The sequence below is a fragment of the Temnothorax curvispinosus genome, unplaced genomic scaffold (assembly GCF_003070985.1).
Source record: "Temnothorax curvispinosus isolate PA1 unplaced genomic scaffold, ASM307098v1 QBEX01002370.1, whole genome shotgun sequence".
NCBI lineage: Eukaryota > Metazoa > Arthropoda > Insecta > Hymenoptera > Formicidae > Temnothorax > Temnothorax curvispinosus.
The window spans coordinates 411,760-429,431 of record NW_020212150.1 but is presented as its reverse complement, the minus strand read 5'-3'; the positions used below and the strand labels follow the sequence as shown (position 1 = coordinate 429,431).

Here is a 17,672-nt window from a genome sequence, read left to right as displayed (position 1 = left end):
AGGCAATATATATATATATATATATATATATATATATATATATATATATAAAATATATAAAGGATGTGTATCTTTTTGAAGATAATTAACGATTAAAATAATTGCAGAAAAATCACAATATGTGAAGAAAGAAAATAGAAATGTAAAAGAGGTGAATGTATGGATTGGAGCAATGTTGCAAATATTTTTCTCCTTATTTTCTTCTAAAATATGTTACACTTAAACTTATTGTACTTACACTTCAAACTTTGTTTTTGCAGACCAGTAATTTTTCCACTGTGAAAGAATGGCCTAGGAGTCGGAAAGTGGTATGTGAATTTAATTTATCTTGCCCGAAGAGATATCCCAACCTTATCCAATTCCTCGTCTGTCAGAAACAACTTTGTGTTCCTTCAAACTGCATGTGTTAGTAAGTTAGGACAGATTACTGTTTTATTTATATTTCGAATATATGACAATGTTATATAATATATGACAGCGACATTATATAAACTATATAGCGTAAGAAAGTAATATCTCTAATATTTTTAATTACAGTTATTAACATGCTTAGGAGTGACTGCCGGAGGCATAAGTGCCTTCATCTATGCTCTAGATAGCTCGGCAAGAGCTATTGACTTGATAGCTCATCCTCCGACGTACAAATGGGATTTTTATGGATGGTTCAATTCGCTAGATCATGCTAGGTACAATACTTTAGTATTCAAATATCAATCGACTATACAAATGTGTTATTAACCTATATTTTGCAGTATGCGACGAGGCTGGGATGTCTACAAGAACGTGTGTGCAGCTTGTCACAGTTTGCAATATGTGGCATACCGTCACCTCGTTAATGTTACTCACACCGAAGCGGAAGCCAAAGCTCTCGCGGAAGAAGTCATGGTACATTTTACAATATTAACTATGAAAAACGTCTCTTATAATTTTATAGAATATAAGACTTAATAATATAACTGACTTTTACGATACAGGTAGAAGATGGCCCTGACGACACGGGAGAATTCTTCAAACGTCCAGGAAAACTGTTTGATTACGTGCCATCTCCATATCCAAATGAAGAAGCTGCTAGAGCAGCGAACAACGGTGCTTATCCACCTGATCTGTCTTACATGCTTAACGCCAGGCACGATGGAGAGGTAAGTCAATTTTGAGTAACGTATAGGAAGAGAATATGAGTGGAATTAAAAATTAAATCTATTAATTTACAATTAATTTCCATTTTTTTAAATTTTGCTGTAGAAATATTTTTATTATTGCCACAACTTGCATTTAATTAAAAATATATTTTATATATATTTCAGAACTACGTTTTCGCTTTACTGACTGGATATTGTGATCCACCAGCCGGTATAAATTTAAGAGAAGGACAATATTTCAATCCATATTTTGCAGGTGGTGCCATTGGTATGGCACAGGTGAGTTATTCACATTGTTTTAAATTGAAGATGTTACAATTAGCGATATATTGAATTTTGCACCCATTAATGATAATAAAAATAATAATTTTACTCCGTCATGTACAGGCTATTTATAACGAAGTCTTAGAATATGAAGATGGTACTCCAGCAACTGCTTCTCAAGTAGCAAAAGACATTACCACATTCCTAATGTGGACTGCCAATCACGAATTTGACGACCGAAAAAGAATGACTATTAAGGTGAAGTAAACATCTCTAAAGTCCATTTTACTTTGGTTCATCTTATCGTATAATTATTTCAATATAAATTATTTACAGGCTATTGGAATATTTTCAATTCTCACTGCTGCTGCATACTACTTCAAGCGACACAAGTGGACAACCTTAAAGAGTACAAAATTAATGTTTGTCCCTAAAAAATACCCTAAAAATTAGCAAATGAAAATTAACGCCGTGATGTTAGCTGTTGCGCTGGTATCGGAATGTAGTTTCGCAATTTAAGCAATGTATTTCCGGCAATGTGGCTCCTTTCTGAAGGTTCAAACTTATTCATATAGCATTTGACAAAGTGTCAATTTGTCATCATTACCAAAATCTATTAAATTAAACATTGTACATAGCTATACCGAATGGAGTCATCGTCTGATTTAAATAAAATTGTTAAACATAAACAAGGTTCACTCCTTTGATGAGACGCACAATGATTTATTCGCAATTTTAAGCGACTCGTAAGATATGTCGAATATTTACGGACATTTTCAAGATGAAAGGATATTTTAAGCTAGATAAAAGGATATTTGGCTAAATATATTATTATATGTATCTTTGGTAAGTTTTCATTATGCGATTTTGTATTCCAATATTTTTTACAAATTATTTCAATTTAAAGTTTTTGTTCAATCCATTTTTTAAGATTAATATACGAGGAGAAACGTCTGCAAAAGTCTTAATACGAATGACGAAGTCGTTTGGTTTTAATAAGCAACAATTTATTCAAAGCTAAAAAAAAGGCCGCTAACATGTGTAGGTAAGAAACAGAAGGAACGCTCACTTCTAAGGAAATCACTTTATTCTCCTTAAGCTTGTTTTCGTCCACATGGAGCTATAACTTGTTACTCTTTTAATAGGATGATTTAAATTACACTATTATATTACCGATAGTGTAATACTGAAATGCAAAGCGGACAAAGAGGTATATATATCTTTCGTTCGGATAATCAGAAAAATTTTACATTACACAATCAAATGTAGAGATATTTCAAAATCTACTTTTGGTGGAACTTTAGGTATAAAGATCCTTTCGATTAATTAGATAACATAAATCTTGAGATGACGTTGTAATAACGATTATTTTTTTGCTGGAACATATCATTTATCATCAATAAGCTGCATATAATTCGATTTTCAGCAATATACTATTTACATGGACTACAATGTAAATAGTCGTGATTGCACTAAAGATGCATTCGATTTTTTTAACAATATGCAGCTTCTGTACTTTACACAGTGTGTTAGGAATTAGATATGATTTTGATAATTATATAACAAAAATAATATTCACACAATACATCAATCATGAAGCCCTTGTGTCAAACAGTAAGCACTATCATACTCTATAATTCTATCGCATTTTAATAGACGTAACCCCAAATATACATGAAAAATTGGTAAACTTTCAATATGTTCTAATATGATATCGACTAAAAGATCTCATTATTCAGCGACGCTTCATACATTGATGTACTTTGCCATGCAGCATTGTATCATTATTCACTATATATACGAGATATTACAAATCAAATTGTCATTTATGCATGCTTCGATTACAAAGCGACATCTCCTCATCAATTACGAAACGTGGTTCGTTTAGCGTGAAAGAGAGAGAGGCCGTTTTTTTAAGGATATAATTTCTCAAACACGTACGTTATTTCATTGTAGATCGCTAGTTGAAACAGTGTACGCAGCACGGAAAAGTAAAATGGACGTACAGATTTATGGTCCAGAATTTACAAATTTTCTACCGTAGCGTTGAGTGAGAGAGAGAGAGACACCTCTGCAAGAGATGAAATGGCACTTGCGCGCAAACAGAAGAGAAATCTTAAAATGGTTCGCAATACCAGACATTACTCTTCTTCTCTCATTAAAAAACTTCAAAGGCATAAGTTATTCTTACTGATTATTCGTTTTTATTACATGGTCTGTGTCTCCAGTTTTATGATTCAAAATATGATTTTTCCGCTTTACATTGTACTAGCTTGAAAAGCTGGAGCGGCGTTTCCTTCAACCAATTCGCATTCGCATCGAATTGCAATCTCGTGCGCGAACATGATATATATGCAATGAAATAATCGGGGGTTCCGGAAAAATACATTTTTAGTGAAAAATTCCGACGAAGAACCAGCTGTGCTTGACAAATGCATTTTTGTCAATTGTTCTACCTAATCTATACATAAACTCGATACACTCATTCAACTTTCCAAGCTATTACCTCCTTTCTTTCACAAAGCTGTTTTTTTCGTTTTTTTTGTTTCTTTTTAAACATATATTTTCAGCGGGCACCCTTTTAATATTATTTGGTACCTTTAAATCTCGCCTCATGCTATTGCAAAAAGGAAGATATCTCTGTTCATACGGTTAGGCTAAAAAGTGCTGCCCTCCGGAGGCTGAGAAAGTTTCATATTTTCCTTCAACGTCATCAAACGACGGAGTTCCTGGAGAACTGTTTTAATTGTGTACTCTCGTTGCCATTTCGCAAGGACCGGAACACTGCGATTATCCACCTTGTATATGGAAATTTTATGTGTTATTTCAGGTACATGTATTTTTTATCTTAATGTACACGCATATTGCGATCTTGTATACTTACAGCTCCAGTAGCACTGTTAATGCAATTCATATTGATTCTGCTTAAAAATCTTACATTAGGGGCATCATCTGGGTATCTCTGACCGCAGTCAATTTTCAAACTATACATCCTATTTTCATACGGTGTCTAAAAGATGTCAGTACAACATTATATTAATCGTATATCGTAAGATATTCTGAATATGTTTCTTTAAGTCATCATCTTTGCAACATATGCAATTAATTCTTATAGAATCATATATTTTTTGTTTTGTCACACAATATTAAATATATTTTCTATATAACACACATAATCAATATTAATATTCAAACTGTATTTTCATATCTTCGATAAGTTATTCATTTTAAGTATCACAAATATATTTTATCCGCAGTTGATACCAGTACAAGAAAAGTTTTAAAAATATGAACATCTAATGCAAGTATCGTCAACGTATAGCTTAGCTTGTATCTGAAATCTCATAAAAGTAGACTTGTATCGAACGAAAAGTAACGTGAGAAGAGACCGGTGCAGATTCGTATTATCGCAGTGACGACAGTAAAAGGTATCTTACCCTAGGTGGTCCAATTATCATACCGGTCCAATGCGTGAGGGTCATGTCGTCGTCGTTTTCCAGGCCCCAACTGATCGTGCCATCGCCCACACCTTTTTGGCCCTGTTCCAACTCCTCCAGGAGACGAAAGTTTCGGGGCATAACTGAAACAGCATTCGATGAATGACGTTGTGACTCCATGTAGGCAATAGGTGCAGTCGATTCATAATTGGCAAGGCTCTAAGTTCAATCGCGATCCCGTATATATAATTTGGTTCATACAAGGTTCAGCAAATATTCATATAAGGTCGATCTAGAAGTTAAAGAGAATTGCTGAGATCTTTGAACCATATAATATATATAATTGTATAATCCGAGTCTAACAAATCCTCAATAAACCCGATGTTGCTTAAGGATCAAAAATCCACAAAAAGAGGAAGAAAAAGGAAAAAAGCAAGGATATATGTCGCGGTACACAGTCGCGTTGTAACAGCTGAAATGTACCCGCGCGACAATACAGGTTATGGCTCGATGAGCAGGGATCGAGCATGGTTAACCTTTCCGCCGTCCCGAGTTTCCGAGGTCATTCACGGGTCTCGAGATGAGTCCGCGGATACCGCGGAAGGGCGATATCGACTCGCGACGGAGGTGTAACGTCGTGTTCACCGTCTCGATGACTCGGCACGCGAGAGAAATACGGGCGGCACGCTCGACGTCCGCTGTCAACTCGCGTGGCACGGGAACGCCGGGTCCGAGGATCGTCGAATGATCCCGCCTCGAGGTCCCCGATTTCTCGATCGAAAGGAAAGAAACGAGGACGAGGAAAATCCGTCGCGGAGTCGCCGCCTAAACAAAATAACTCACCTACACCGCTGTTGGGCACCGCCATGATCTCTCTCGTATTTCTGACAATTCTGACGAGGCGCCGTATTTTTTTCCCCTTCCGTAAAGTACCAGGCGGGCGACAACGCGCACCGTATGCGGGCCGAAGTCACTCACGTGGAGCTGGCGCGGCTTTTTTAACTGCGGCGCGAGCTTCTCATCAGCCGTCGGACGTCAGAGTCGGACGTCGGCAATAATCCGGCGCGCTGCGGCCAAGAGAGCGTGTGTGTGCACTGTGTGCGTGCGGCTGTCCACCCGGATAACGAAAATACAACCTCCGCGCTCCGCGCGAGAGATCGCTCGTTCCCCACGGACTAGTCGCTCTCTAGAAGTCTAGATCCCCCGTGTCCGCCGTCGTCGGTCGTCGCGTTTGTGCTGTTCGTGGGCGAGCCGCTCATCGTCCACCGGATTCGACGGTCCGCGTGAAACGCAAACGCTGTGCTCCGTTCCACTTTCATCGGTTCTGTTTCTACACTTCGTTCGCGTCGCTCTCGCTGCTCGAATCTCGCGATTTTATTTCGCGATTATTAAATATTAAATGCGAGAAAAGATCCGACCCGTAAAATCTGTTCGATCTGTTTATTTTAATCGCGCGCATTTTTCGTTCGATTTGTTTTCTCTTTTTCTTCTTGAAACTTTATGCTGTTTGCAATGTAAAGTGTACGTATAAATGTGCAACTAAGCGAAAATAGATTTACAGAATTTTTTTTAGAATTGAATTGGTGTAATGCTAATTATATAATATATGCCTTCAGAAATTGCCTAGATAGCACAGATGATCGTTATGAACTCAAAAAGGATTTCACGAATCATCTGTGCTATCTGGGTGATTTGTAATTGCATGATTTTTTTTGTTGAGAAAACGTTATTTTTATTGTATATTCGTAGAATTATTCTTCGTACAAGAACCGTAAAGTATTCTTTATATTATCAATAAAAGTTTAGACGAATAGATTCTCGTTTAAATGTGGCGCACGTGTTTATCTGAGATGACGACAGACAGTGCCTCAGCCAACAAATAAGCTGCATTAATAACAAGATAATAGCAATTTGCATAATTTCATCTCTTTTTTTATTCCTCAATGAAGAGCAGAAATTTTATTTTTCAGTCGAAATATTACGTCACATCCGGAATATTACGGCGGAGTCGCAAACGGGAATCGCAACAGCTCACGGCAGCGAACGTCAGCTGATTGGCCGGAGAGAACCTCGACGGCGATTGGCCGAGCGCGCGGCAACGCTGCTCGACAATAGGTGCGCCGCGAGGGGGGTGGCGGCGCGCGGCGCGTATCGGCGCCCCGTTCGTCGCCGGCCGGCCGCGCAAGAGCAGATCGCCGGCGGAGCAGTCGCGAGCGGCGCGAGCGCAGGCGAAGTGGGTCTTCTCTCTCTTCCCCTCCGATAATGAACGGCGCGCGATAGCTGTCACTGTCAGTCCGCGTTCCGTGGGTGCATCTCGTCGAGCGTCGTGTGCGCGCGCGATGCGCCGTGTGGCCGCCGGTTTCGCGCTCGCGGAAGAGACGTGCCGTACAACAGCGAGCGATCGCTAGCTCCTCCTCCCCCCTCGCCCCGGATCGTGTCCCCGCGCGTAGAGAAATCGTCGTGTCCTGGACGCCGGAACGCGCCGTTCGCCGTGGATTACCCGAGGGGTGGCAGGAGCGTGGTGGCGAGACGCAGGAGACACGCGGTGGAGGAGCACCGGAGCAGCGAGGATAACGCGACGAGCGGGTGAGTAGCAGGTTTCATTGTGTTTCATTGTTTCATTCGTGTTTTGATTCGCGGACGTAATGCACGTACGGGAATTATACGTTATCCGTCGTATCGTAGTCGCGACCGCACGAGGAGGCGAGCGGCGGCTCGCCAGCGACCAGCGACTCCGTTTCTCCGAGAGAGACCCGCCACCATAATAAACAAAACGTAAATACGCCATGGACCCCCCCCCCGCTCGGTTCAGTGGCACGAGGTCCGGACGAGTCTCCGGATATTTTGTGTCCCTCATGTCTGCCGGAACTGTTCTCGACGGGCATATAATTCCTGATGAATTTTGGAGTCCCTTGGAGACGACGCGAAGGCGGAGTACGACGAGTACGGTGGTGCTCTCCATTAGGCGACGTCGGCGATCTGTTGTTTTCGATCGCGAACAAGAGAGAGAGAGAGAGAGAGACAGAGAGAGTGAGAGAAAGGAAGAGAGAGAGAGATGCAGAAAGAGCGTCTCGCTTGCATGGGGGCGTTACATTTATACGCGATGGGAGACGTTCCTGACATTGATCGTTGTTACTGTCACGTTATTACCACGCTTGCGAATGATTACGAGAGCGATTAGCTTCGTGGCGGCAAGGTGATAATGGCCATTTTTTGGATATCTTGAATGAGCACTCGTACAACGCACCCCGGGAGATTTCAATGCCTTCGGCATTGTTGTTCGTTTGGTAGATAAGAAGATAAGTCGTTACGTCGACGCTTGTCCCTCGAATAAAGAAACCCCCGGCGATAAATTGTCGAGACGGAGAAAAAAAGCGAGAAGAGACTATTCGGAGTAAATTGAAAATAATTACTTTACGTAAAATAAAATATTTATAGTTAGCAGATTCTTGATTTAGCAATTATTCTAAAAAGAAACCTCCAGTTAAGGCGATAATTATCGAGACAGTGGCGGAGAAAACCGAAAAGACTATTTTGAGAAAATAATTATTTCAAAATAAAATAATTTGTGTTCGTCGAGTACAAAAAAAAACTTCCGCGATAATTATGAAGATAATTATTAAGACGGAGGCGAGGAAAAGCAAAAAAAATTATTCTGAGAAAATTAAAAATTATTTCACGTAAAATAAAATATTTAATTGACGGATTTTTGATTTAGCAATTAAGTATCCGAAAACAAAATCTTTCGGAGTTCTTTTATCAACTTGTATCGAAAATATCTTTTAAATACGACGGCGTCAAAATTCTATTTATTTTAGATCGCTATCGATTGTTATTGCGTGATAACGTCAAGTATTAGCCGTTGATCACGCTTCACGTGATCGTTAAAATTGTAAAGAGCCTATAATCGTCGATTTTGTCGCTTGTATGTCTGACTTATGCGTGCTCGTAACTGTTAGTAACCCGTAAAAAATGACGGGAAGGACCCACCCGGAGCGAGGCTTTGTTTTCCTATCCGAAGGGCGTAACCGACTTAATCGCATCCGAAATCCTTCTGTAGGAAGGATCGTTTTATCCTCTACATTCGTGCCTGAGACTGACACGACTTTCTTTGCGTCAACCATAATTTATGCGCATTCGAACCTGGCCGATTCATTTCACCGGGCACTTAATCGCGTAAATGGAGTGTCGTAAGCGCCGTGTTCGATATCTCCTTAATTTTTCGAGCGACGTCGCGAATCTGCATTTCATACTGCTGAAAAAATATATAAGAAATAAGGTGACATATGATTGAGGTAGAATTGGAATCACATGGAAATAAAAATTTGAAACCTATATTGACAATCGTTAATTCTCTTATTAAATTCATATTGAAAATGTACGAGTATCATCTTCGATACAAATGATTTACTATTCGAAAATTCACTATTTATACTATTTGAGAAACACACTAATTATTTTATTTTACATGAAATAATCATTTTCAATTTTCTCCAACTATTATTCACTATTTGTATTACATCATTATTTCTTATTCGAACAATAAAGTATTTTTTTAAATTTGATGTAATATCCGCGATTTATTTTTTTATTACTGACCAGACTTTCGTCGATACCGAGCCACTTTTATTTCCTAACGCGCCATCCCGCGATAATTCATTCGTTGTTGACAAATAAAGCCCGACAGAACTGAAACTGCCAGCGGACTCTGACAATGAGTAACCTAATCGGCCCTTTAGATGCACGGGCGAGAATTGAATGTAACGAGGCGCTCGATCGAGGCCGGCTTAAATGCAGGTCTGATTTAAGTTTAACCATGGAGCCCTTACGGTCGATTGGCCGACCGCGTGCGCGGCCAACCTCGGCTTAACCTTTAAATCACGTTGGCGGCGAGCTCTCGCTTCCATCGGAAATTGCACGCGTCACCGTGCATCCTTGCGGGATAAATATCGCATGCGAGAGAGAGAGGGAGAGAGAGAGAGAGAGAGAGAGAGAGAGAGAGAGAGAGAGAGAGAGAGAGGTTCGGTGAGAGATTGGTGACCGCGAATTGGCCGCGAGCCTGATAGAAGCTGCATTTCACACGGAACCGTGGAGTAACTTCCTTAACACGTTAAACGCCGCACAAACTTCTCGATCTTAATCTCAAACGACCTTCAATTAACTGGATACAATTAATCTTTATTAATTGAATTTGATTAACTTCACGAAAGTCCGTCTAAAAGATCGCAGGTCCGATATATGCAATTTGCACTTATCTCTCTTTTTTTAATTGGCTTTCTATTATACGTTCTAGATTCTAACTTCTTACGTATATCGGCTATATATTTGTATAATGTACGAGATTTATATTTTTATACGAGATTTATACGTTCAGATATGTCGATAATTTTAATATATGTGAGATTTTGTACATTGATGTTCTTTGTCATGCAGAATTATGTGCTATTTGCGATATGGAGCATTATCTGCAATCATTTTTCCTTACGGAGAGAGAGAGAAATACCCTTTTTTCTTAATTCTTTATTCTATTTAGAGTCATAACCGCGGGAATGGCAATGGTAATCGTTGTCGCGAGTTTTTTGTTATAATCGCACGGTATAATATTTGTACACCCAGCGTTCTTTTTATACGAGTGCTCCTCCATACATATATTGGATCTCTTTTTCTCCTCTTTTCGATATGAGCTTTATTTTTTTTCCCCGTGAACGCGTACATGATCGTTTTGGTGAGCGCACTTGGCGTGTGTTGCCGTAACAGTTGAATGGCTATTCCAATATTTTACACCACATATTGTTCGTTATTATAGATGCTTAAAGGCGTCATAAATAACGCCTTGCAAATCATGCGCGGCTGAAATATTTTTCTAGAAAATATTCTTGATTCTCTCTCTCTCTCTCTCTCTTTCTCTGCGCACACAAATCAAATATTATTCAATGATGAAATGGCGAAAATCTACTTTGCTCCTCAGTCAATTCGTGTCGCGCGTTCCGTGGCGGATGCTAATTACACCATGCTCAGCGGGTGTCTAAAACGAAACATTGGTATTGGGTAGCAAGATCATATTTATCTCTCGGCGCTGTTTGCACAGCGGTAAATCGACTTCGCGCCGATTCGTTACCGGCTTTTTCATCATTATTACGCACGGCGATCGGCATGCCGCATTACCGCTCGTGAGCTTTCACCGCGCACCCGCGCACATCTCGTCGCGCAACGCGAGCGTGTTATCGTTTCGTATCGGATATCATTGTACCGCGGGGAACATTAATCAGAGGGTTGCGCGATGCAGAGATAAATTCGTTTCGTGCTTCGAGACCGCTCGCGCGCGCGCGCGCGGCAATGAAAAGGGAAAGGATTAAACGAAACGTCGCGCGTTTGCGATTTGCATTTATGCAATTCCTAAATTTTTCGAAAAATTCCTTTGTGTGGGAAATCGTGTGCACGATGAATAGCATGGCAATGTTTAAAAACATTACTCGCAAATTACACCCCATATTTTACTAGAGTCAGGTTGAAAATGTTGTACATTGTAGAACGTTATACAGAATTTATGATAGGTTACTTATACAGTGTTTGCGCAAAGGAAATTTTTTTATTATTTTTAATTATAAACGGATATCCTTTTTATACATTTCAAGCACTTATTTTATATTAGGTTACAATATCTGAAAACAGATGCATTTCCCGTGTAATTAAAAACTTTAATTCCAGCAATATATTTATGTAAGTACATGTGGAAATATCAGCATTTAGTGCGGCTTCTAATTTTTTGAAATTTAATTACTGCGATATGATGGCTATTTATTTTTAGGTAAATTGAACTTCCTCGACCGTGTAATTGTATGTGAAAACGTGAATCTCTCTCCTCGTATAGAGTGACGGTTTGAAATGAAATACACCGAAACAGCTGCTCGCTGACGCGTGAATGGCCGCCTTATAAACCTGACGTTTTATGGAAGCGAGGTTTTATTTACGCCCAACGACGGAAAATGAAATACTTCTTCTCGCGTCGCGTCTTTCACTTGCACTTTCATTACCACGCCTGGCGAGAATGGGCAAATTTGCGGTTACCGTATATCGCGCACACCACACAGTCGTGCATTTTATACGAATGCGCAAAGTTACAATAAATCGTGTTACAGTTCTAGCTATTCGACCACGGATTATTATCTGGCGATTTTTATCTTGGCCTACGTTATTGTTCACCGTTATACACGCGACTTGACGCCACATCGGCGTCGTTTACTTTACGGTATCCGAGACCCGCTATTGCGAAAAATCCCTGTTGCCTGTGTACAGTGCTTCCTTCAGTCTTTTTTCTCGTATTCTCCTATTCTAAATTTTATTTATTTTCTGCGTTTCTCTCACTTTATATTTATAATTTGTAATCCATGTATCTACTGTACAATTATTTTGCGTGACTGTTACTCGTAATGCAGTCTTTTTTATGCTCTTAATCAGTCTGGTTGAGAAAAGATTCTAATCGTAGATCATAAATATTCTAATTTATTCATCTGTGATTCACATAGCTATTAATTGGGGAAGTTTAGTGGCCTACTTAGCGAAAACGCGGAACATTTAGCTTCTTTAGGGACCACCCGGACCACGGAGTCCTATGTTGAAAGCCCTCGATCTAGCGCATACATAATTCCAGGAATATATATCGCAGTCGCTTCGTGATTTGTTTGGTATCTCGCGACAGTCGACTCGTCCGTGCGATTAACTCGCAGACGAGTTATTTTTTTTTTTTGCAAACCGGCGGGGAATTCCGCGTGCCATTCGCGTGTCGCAATTTTTAGACGGAAACCTTTATCGGAGGAAGAAAGGAGTATCCTGTGGGCGCGCGCGCGTGCGTGCTTGCGCCCAAGTTTCCTGTGATAATCTCGATGCCAACTATGGGGACAGCGCGTGCCACTCAATGATTAAAAATTAAACGCGAAACTTTAAAAATGGAGGGATATTTAAAAAAGAAATTTTTACGAGTAGAACTGACTCATGGCTTCAAGCTTCAACGCACGATTAATTCGACATAAATATATTATATAAATTTGAATATAAATAAACTATAAATAAAAATATATATATATATATATATATATATATATATGTATGTATATATAGTCACGACACGAATTTCCCAACTCTATTACAACTGTCTCTTCGTTTCCATGGATTTCAGAATGTAACTCACGCATCCGTTGATTGCTTTGCAGTATTTTGCAAAGACGTTCAGTGTATCACAATACGTGTATCACAAAGGTTTAAACGTTCCAAACCTTCTCGAGGTACGAAAATCTTTCGTCGTCTATGAGATAACAATGACTTAGATCCAATTCTAAGAAAAATTTATAATAATTATGCAATTTACTCATAATCTTGATAATTATATAAACATATACATTGCAATGAATGTAAGTTAGCTTGAATTTATATACATTTCTTTTTTAATCATAGAAAATATTGTTGTAACAACCGTAGCAATTTTCTCCGTGTATAAGGTATCTATTTTTAAAAATATTAATTTTTACTAAAATTAACTTCTTAACTTTTTTATTAACAAATTGTACTTTTATAATGGAATGTTATGTACAATAATTTAGTATTTTAAATTAATCGAAACTTTTTTTACACGAAATTTACATAAAATAAGATATATATATTTTTTGTTTGTTCAAAATATTTGTTTTCCAGAAATTATAAGCAATACAATTTTCGAAAAATAAAAAACACGTTTAGTTTAAAATTTAATGTCTTTGGTCATACTTGTCGTAGAAAAATCTTCGAAAAGGCATTTTAAAGCTAAGGAAACGGTCTTTTTATAAAAATATTTTAAGTTACAAGAAATTGCAAAATTCAATTGTTATAAGCAATTGAAATGTTTATTAATTTTCACCAAAAAGTACATTTCTTTTATTTTTTAAAATAATGCTATTTTATTTTTTATTTTATTCTAAAAGTACATATTTTTTATTCTATGGAGAAACAATGAATTCTACTTTTTATGTATTTTTAATGACAGGCGCCGGCGCCGCGCCATGTTCGTGTCTCTAGCTCGACTAAGTAGCACGGCACGTCAATTTCTTCATAAATCTCTTGTAGGAAGAATGTTCAGTATGAATGGGATATAATGTTGAATATAATCAATATACAGATTTTGTAGCATTTTAAATGCTACAGACAAATATCTTAAATAATATGGAACATATATACGGAAAAACATTTTAGACAAAAGTTGTAGGATATCAATAAGGACAAATAATGGTAAAACCAATTTTCGAAAATACAGATGAATTATATAATCGCACTAAATGCTTTGCTACGATCGCAAGGTTGAGTATTTAAATTAAATTAAATGTACAAAAATTATAGTGTAATTTTTTAGAGGAAATGACAGACAAATTCTGCCAATATTCATAGTAGTTTTTATGAGTTTAGTTTCAGAACAGTATAAAAATAAATTTTACAACAAATTTTACAGAAAGTTTTAGAAACTGTTATATTTTAGTAACTGTGGCTAGAAAAAGTATCACAGGAGGTATATTTCTAAACGAATTCTTGAAAGAGACTATACGGTTGCGGAAAGAAATATCAAGAATTTACTGACAATGTTACTATGTAGCTTTTTTGCAGTGTTTTGCCGGACAATTATTTCAAATAAAGGAATGACACTATCGCCCGAAGAAAGTCAAATTATGAAAAAGAAAGAAAAAAAAATTGTTTAAAAATAACAAAATTATAAATAAATATAAATGTTTTGTTTTTATTAGACATTAACTTTTTTTACAACCTAATTTACCAGATAATTTTTACAAAGTAAGTTTGTAAGTATAAAAAATTAAAAAGTAAACGTAACTAAAAACTAAATTAATATGTCCTAAACTAGTAAACAAAAACTATTCAAATTATCCGTCGTATGTATAGACGGACACATACGGATATCTCTTTTTCCACTGATTAACCAATTGATCGCTTATGTCACAGTGTATGAAACAAAACTCTTGCAGTTTAGGACATTGTTCAAAAATAACGGAATATTTATCAGGTGTCTGACATTTCACAAGATCAAAAAATAACTTTTTCAAGTTTTTGCACTGTGCTAGTAATTTTAACCGGTGATCAGTGAGGACAGCAAATAAAATATAAACTTCTTGCAAGTTTTGATAAGAGGAAAGTAATTTAAATAAGCTATCGTCAGTAACTGAATAATCGAATCTGTAACAAAAATTATATAATTAGTACAGTACTTTAATCGCAAAAAGGAAATTTGTGTAATTTTTTTCAAAATGCACGCAAGAGAAGCAAACAAATTTCAATAAAGAATACAATAACATGTATTTTAAAAGAAAATGTAGCACACATACTTACTCCGCAAAAACAAGATGCATTTTTCGTAAATTCTTACAGTTAGCGAGGGCACTAATACCATGAGGTGTAAGATAACGTGGATGCAGTAAACGTATTACTTCCAAATCACGACACGAATTTCCCAACTCTAATACAACTGCTTCTTCGTTTATAACCATACCGGAACTTAACTCACGCATCCGTTGATTTTTTTGCAGTATTTTGCAAAGTTGTTGAGCTTTTATACGTGTACCACAAAGGTTTAAACGTTCCAAACTTTCCAGCTTCTCGAGGTACGAAAATCCTTCGTCGTCTATGAGTTCACAAGAACTTAGATTCAATTCTAAGAAAAATTTGTATTAGATATGTGCAATTTACCCATAATCTTGATAATTATATACTATATGCATATATACATACCTTTCAAATTTTTGCATATTTCTAAAATTTTAAGTAGGATTTAAATCGACATTGCAGTAACTTAATTTTAAGTGCGTTAAATTTTTGCCGCAATTATCAAGAAAGTTTACGAAATCATTAACAGCAAAGTTGCTTCCTGTAAGATCCAATTGTCGCAAATATTTACATCTAGATGTAAAGTAACAAAATATATCGCGCATATATGTGTGAGATTTAACGCATCGTATGTTCAAACGCACATAGAGACGAGGGTCCTGTATTAAATTATTGAAGCGTTCATCTACATAACTCATGCAGCATAACGTCGTCAGATCTAAGTAGTTTAATATTTTTAGTAGTATTTCATACTGCAAAGATAAAATATATAATTTTAATACTCGAGATGACATTACAATAAATATTATGATGAGAAATAGATGACTTATAATACTTTACCGGAAGCGCCAATAAATTGCAACGTGATAGGTCCTTGGATTCATCCGAAGAGAGTTTCATACGCTTTGCATAATTTGAAGGACTTTTTAATAAAATACGACGCAAATATCTCCATCCAAGAGGTTGCTCATAACAATGGATTACTTCCTGAGATATTTTTTGCTTCAAATTACTCTTATAAGAAATCCTTCTTATATCGCTGCAAATATTATCGGAACAAATTAATTTTGTATTATTAACAGAAAACACATTAAATATTACTTAAAGTCGACGATAATAATACCTTTTATAAATAATACAATATTCGGGAAAATTCTGTTGCAGATGAACTATATCAAAGTGTGCACTTTTTAAATCTGCTGTTAAATTATGAGCATCGTCATGCTGGTATGGAGAGTACATGCTGTTAATTCTTTTTAACAGATTAGTTAAATTCTCGTTAGGATTTCTAGAAAGGATCAATTCTGATGTACCGATGAGCATCACCGCATCTAGCTCTGTGTAAGAGAAACGTGAACTGTTTTTAAATGTTAGTCTGAGCATTTTGGTTTTAAAGTTACACTGATGCGACAAGGGTGGAGAAAATAATCTTGATTTTGGGGGTACAATCTGAGACGATTCATCCCACAACTGAATCCAGTGATTATTGGAATCTTGAGCCGAAATTTGAATTACGTTTCCAGGATGATGTATTTCGTAAATACAGACTCTGATTGGATACACAGCTTCATGAAACTCGATATCTTCAAAATAAAAAATATATAATTATACTCTCTTCTCAACAAAAAACATAACTTCTTTAACAATATCTCATAATTCAAATATTACATACACATATAATTATTTTCCTCCGTCTGATTCCATTGCCAAATAGACTCAGCCCCATCACAAATATCTTTGTTTTGCCATGGAGATATCGAAATATCGATACGGCTATAGTATCTCTGAAAAGTCAAAAAGTATCAAATATTACAAACTTTTGTAAGTTTGAATTGCGATTATTTTACGGGACAATAATGTTTAATACCAGGAAATATACATACCAACATGTTTTCATAAAGAAATGGTAAATGAAATAGTTCTCCATAGTTTTGAAATTTGGGTGGTCCAATTATGTCAGGGGCAGTGTGATATATGCTAATATTCTGATGGTTCTTGGAAACAAATCTCTTCTTCGCAAATTGATAGATGAAGTCAACATTACCCTCCTCTCCTACGGATACTCTGCCGACATAGGGATATCGACTACAACTCTCGTAATATAAAGGTTGATAATGGGATGTCATATTTTCTCTGAAAAAAGACGAAAAATACGGAGAATAATAATCATTGCTTTTGTAGTATATGCTAAAATGCATTGTATATCATGTATTTATAATTATAGCGGTAAGATTACATAATTATATAGATTAGATTATATAAATTTATCCTGTTTCCATTCACATGGCTAGTACTGACATTATTATTACATAGTGTCTGCATGTATATTATTATTAAATATTAAATAATTAATTATTTTAAAGAACATTTTTTTAATACAAAAAAATGTTTTTTATATAAATCTGAGATATCGCGAGCTCTGTGTTCTTCTATCACCACGCGTGTACCACGTGTATCACGTGTACCACGTGTACAA

General features: G+C 36.9%; 5 protein-coding genes across 7 annotated transcripts in view; 2 read left to right on the top strand and 3 right to left on the bottom strand.

Moving 5' to 3' along the window:
- The window catches only part of LOC112469001 (cytochrome c1, heme protein, mitochondrial), a 3,221-nt gene extending 1,120 nt beyond the window's left edge, over window positions 1-2,101 (top strand). For both annotated transcript variants that reach the window (XM_025038454.1, XM_025038453.1), the window contains exons 2-8: window positions 261-308; window positions 538-686; window positions 753-885; window positions 975-1,139; window positions 1,305-1,418; window positions 1,527-1,661; window positions 1,740-2,101. In XM_025038454.1, coding sequence (XP_024894222.1) covers window positions 261-308; window positions 538-686; window positions 753-885; window positions 975-1,139; window positions 1,305-1,418; window positions 1,527-1,661; window positions 1,740-1,856 — 861 coding nt within the window. In that variant the 3' untranslated portion in view covers window positions 1,857-2,101. The remainder of the gene's footprint in view (window positions 1-260; window positions 309-537; window positions 687-752; window positions 886-974; window positions 1,140-1,304; window positions 1,419-1,526; window positions 1,662-1,739) is intronic.
- A 371-nt stretch (window positions 2,102-2,472) lies between these two features.
- Window positions 2,473-6,038, bottom strand: LOC112469002 (ubiquitin-conjugating enzyme E2 variant 2). Its single transcript, XM_025038455.1, has 4 exons — window positions 5,684-6,038; window positions 4,841-4,983; window positions 4,288-4,413; window positions 2,473-4,201 (listed from the first exon to the last, which is right to left on the bottom strand). The coding sequence occupies exons 1-4, from the start codon at window positions 5,706-5,708 to the stop codon at window positions 4,061-4,063; spliced, it is 435 nt and encodes a 144-aa protein (XP_024894223.1). The 5' UTR covers window positions 5,709-6,038; the 3' UTR covers window positions 2,473-4,060.
- A 1,008-nt stretch (window positions 6,039-7,046) lies between these two features.
- Window positions 7,047-17,672, top strand: part of LOC112468996 (tyrosine-protein kinase Src64B) — a 48,975-nt gene continuing 38,349 nt past the window's right edge. For both annotated transcript variants that reach the window (XM_025038440.1, XM_025038437.1), the window contains exon 1: window positions 7,047-7,426. The gene's annotated coding sequence lies outside the window, so the exon portion shown is untranslated. The remainder of the gene's footprint in view (window positions 7,427-17,672) is intronic.
- On the bottom strand, window positions 14,740-15,635 carry LOC112451560 (F-box/LRR-repeat protein 4-like; the record flags this gene model as incomplete). Its single annotated transcript, XM_025011212.1, has 3 exons — window positions 14,740-15,049; window positions 15,203-15,524; window positions 15,602-15,635. Coding segments are annotated over 3 exons (666 nt in total), but the record flags the coding sequence as incomplete, so codon positions are not given.
- Window positions 15,621-17,322, bottom strand: LOC112468997. Its single transcript, XM_025038441.1, has 6 exons — window positions 17,080-17,322; window positions 16,869-16,980; window positions 16,320-16,779; window positions 16,037-16,235; window positions 15,841-15,948; window positions 15,621-15,737 (listed from the first exon to the last, which is right to left on the bottom strand). Exons 1-6 carry the CDS (start codon window positions 17,320-17,322, stop codon window positions 15,708-15,710), a joined length of 1,152 nt encoding a protein of 383 aa, XP_024894209.1. The 3' UTR covers window positions 15,621-15,707.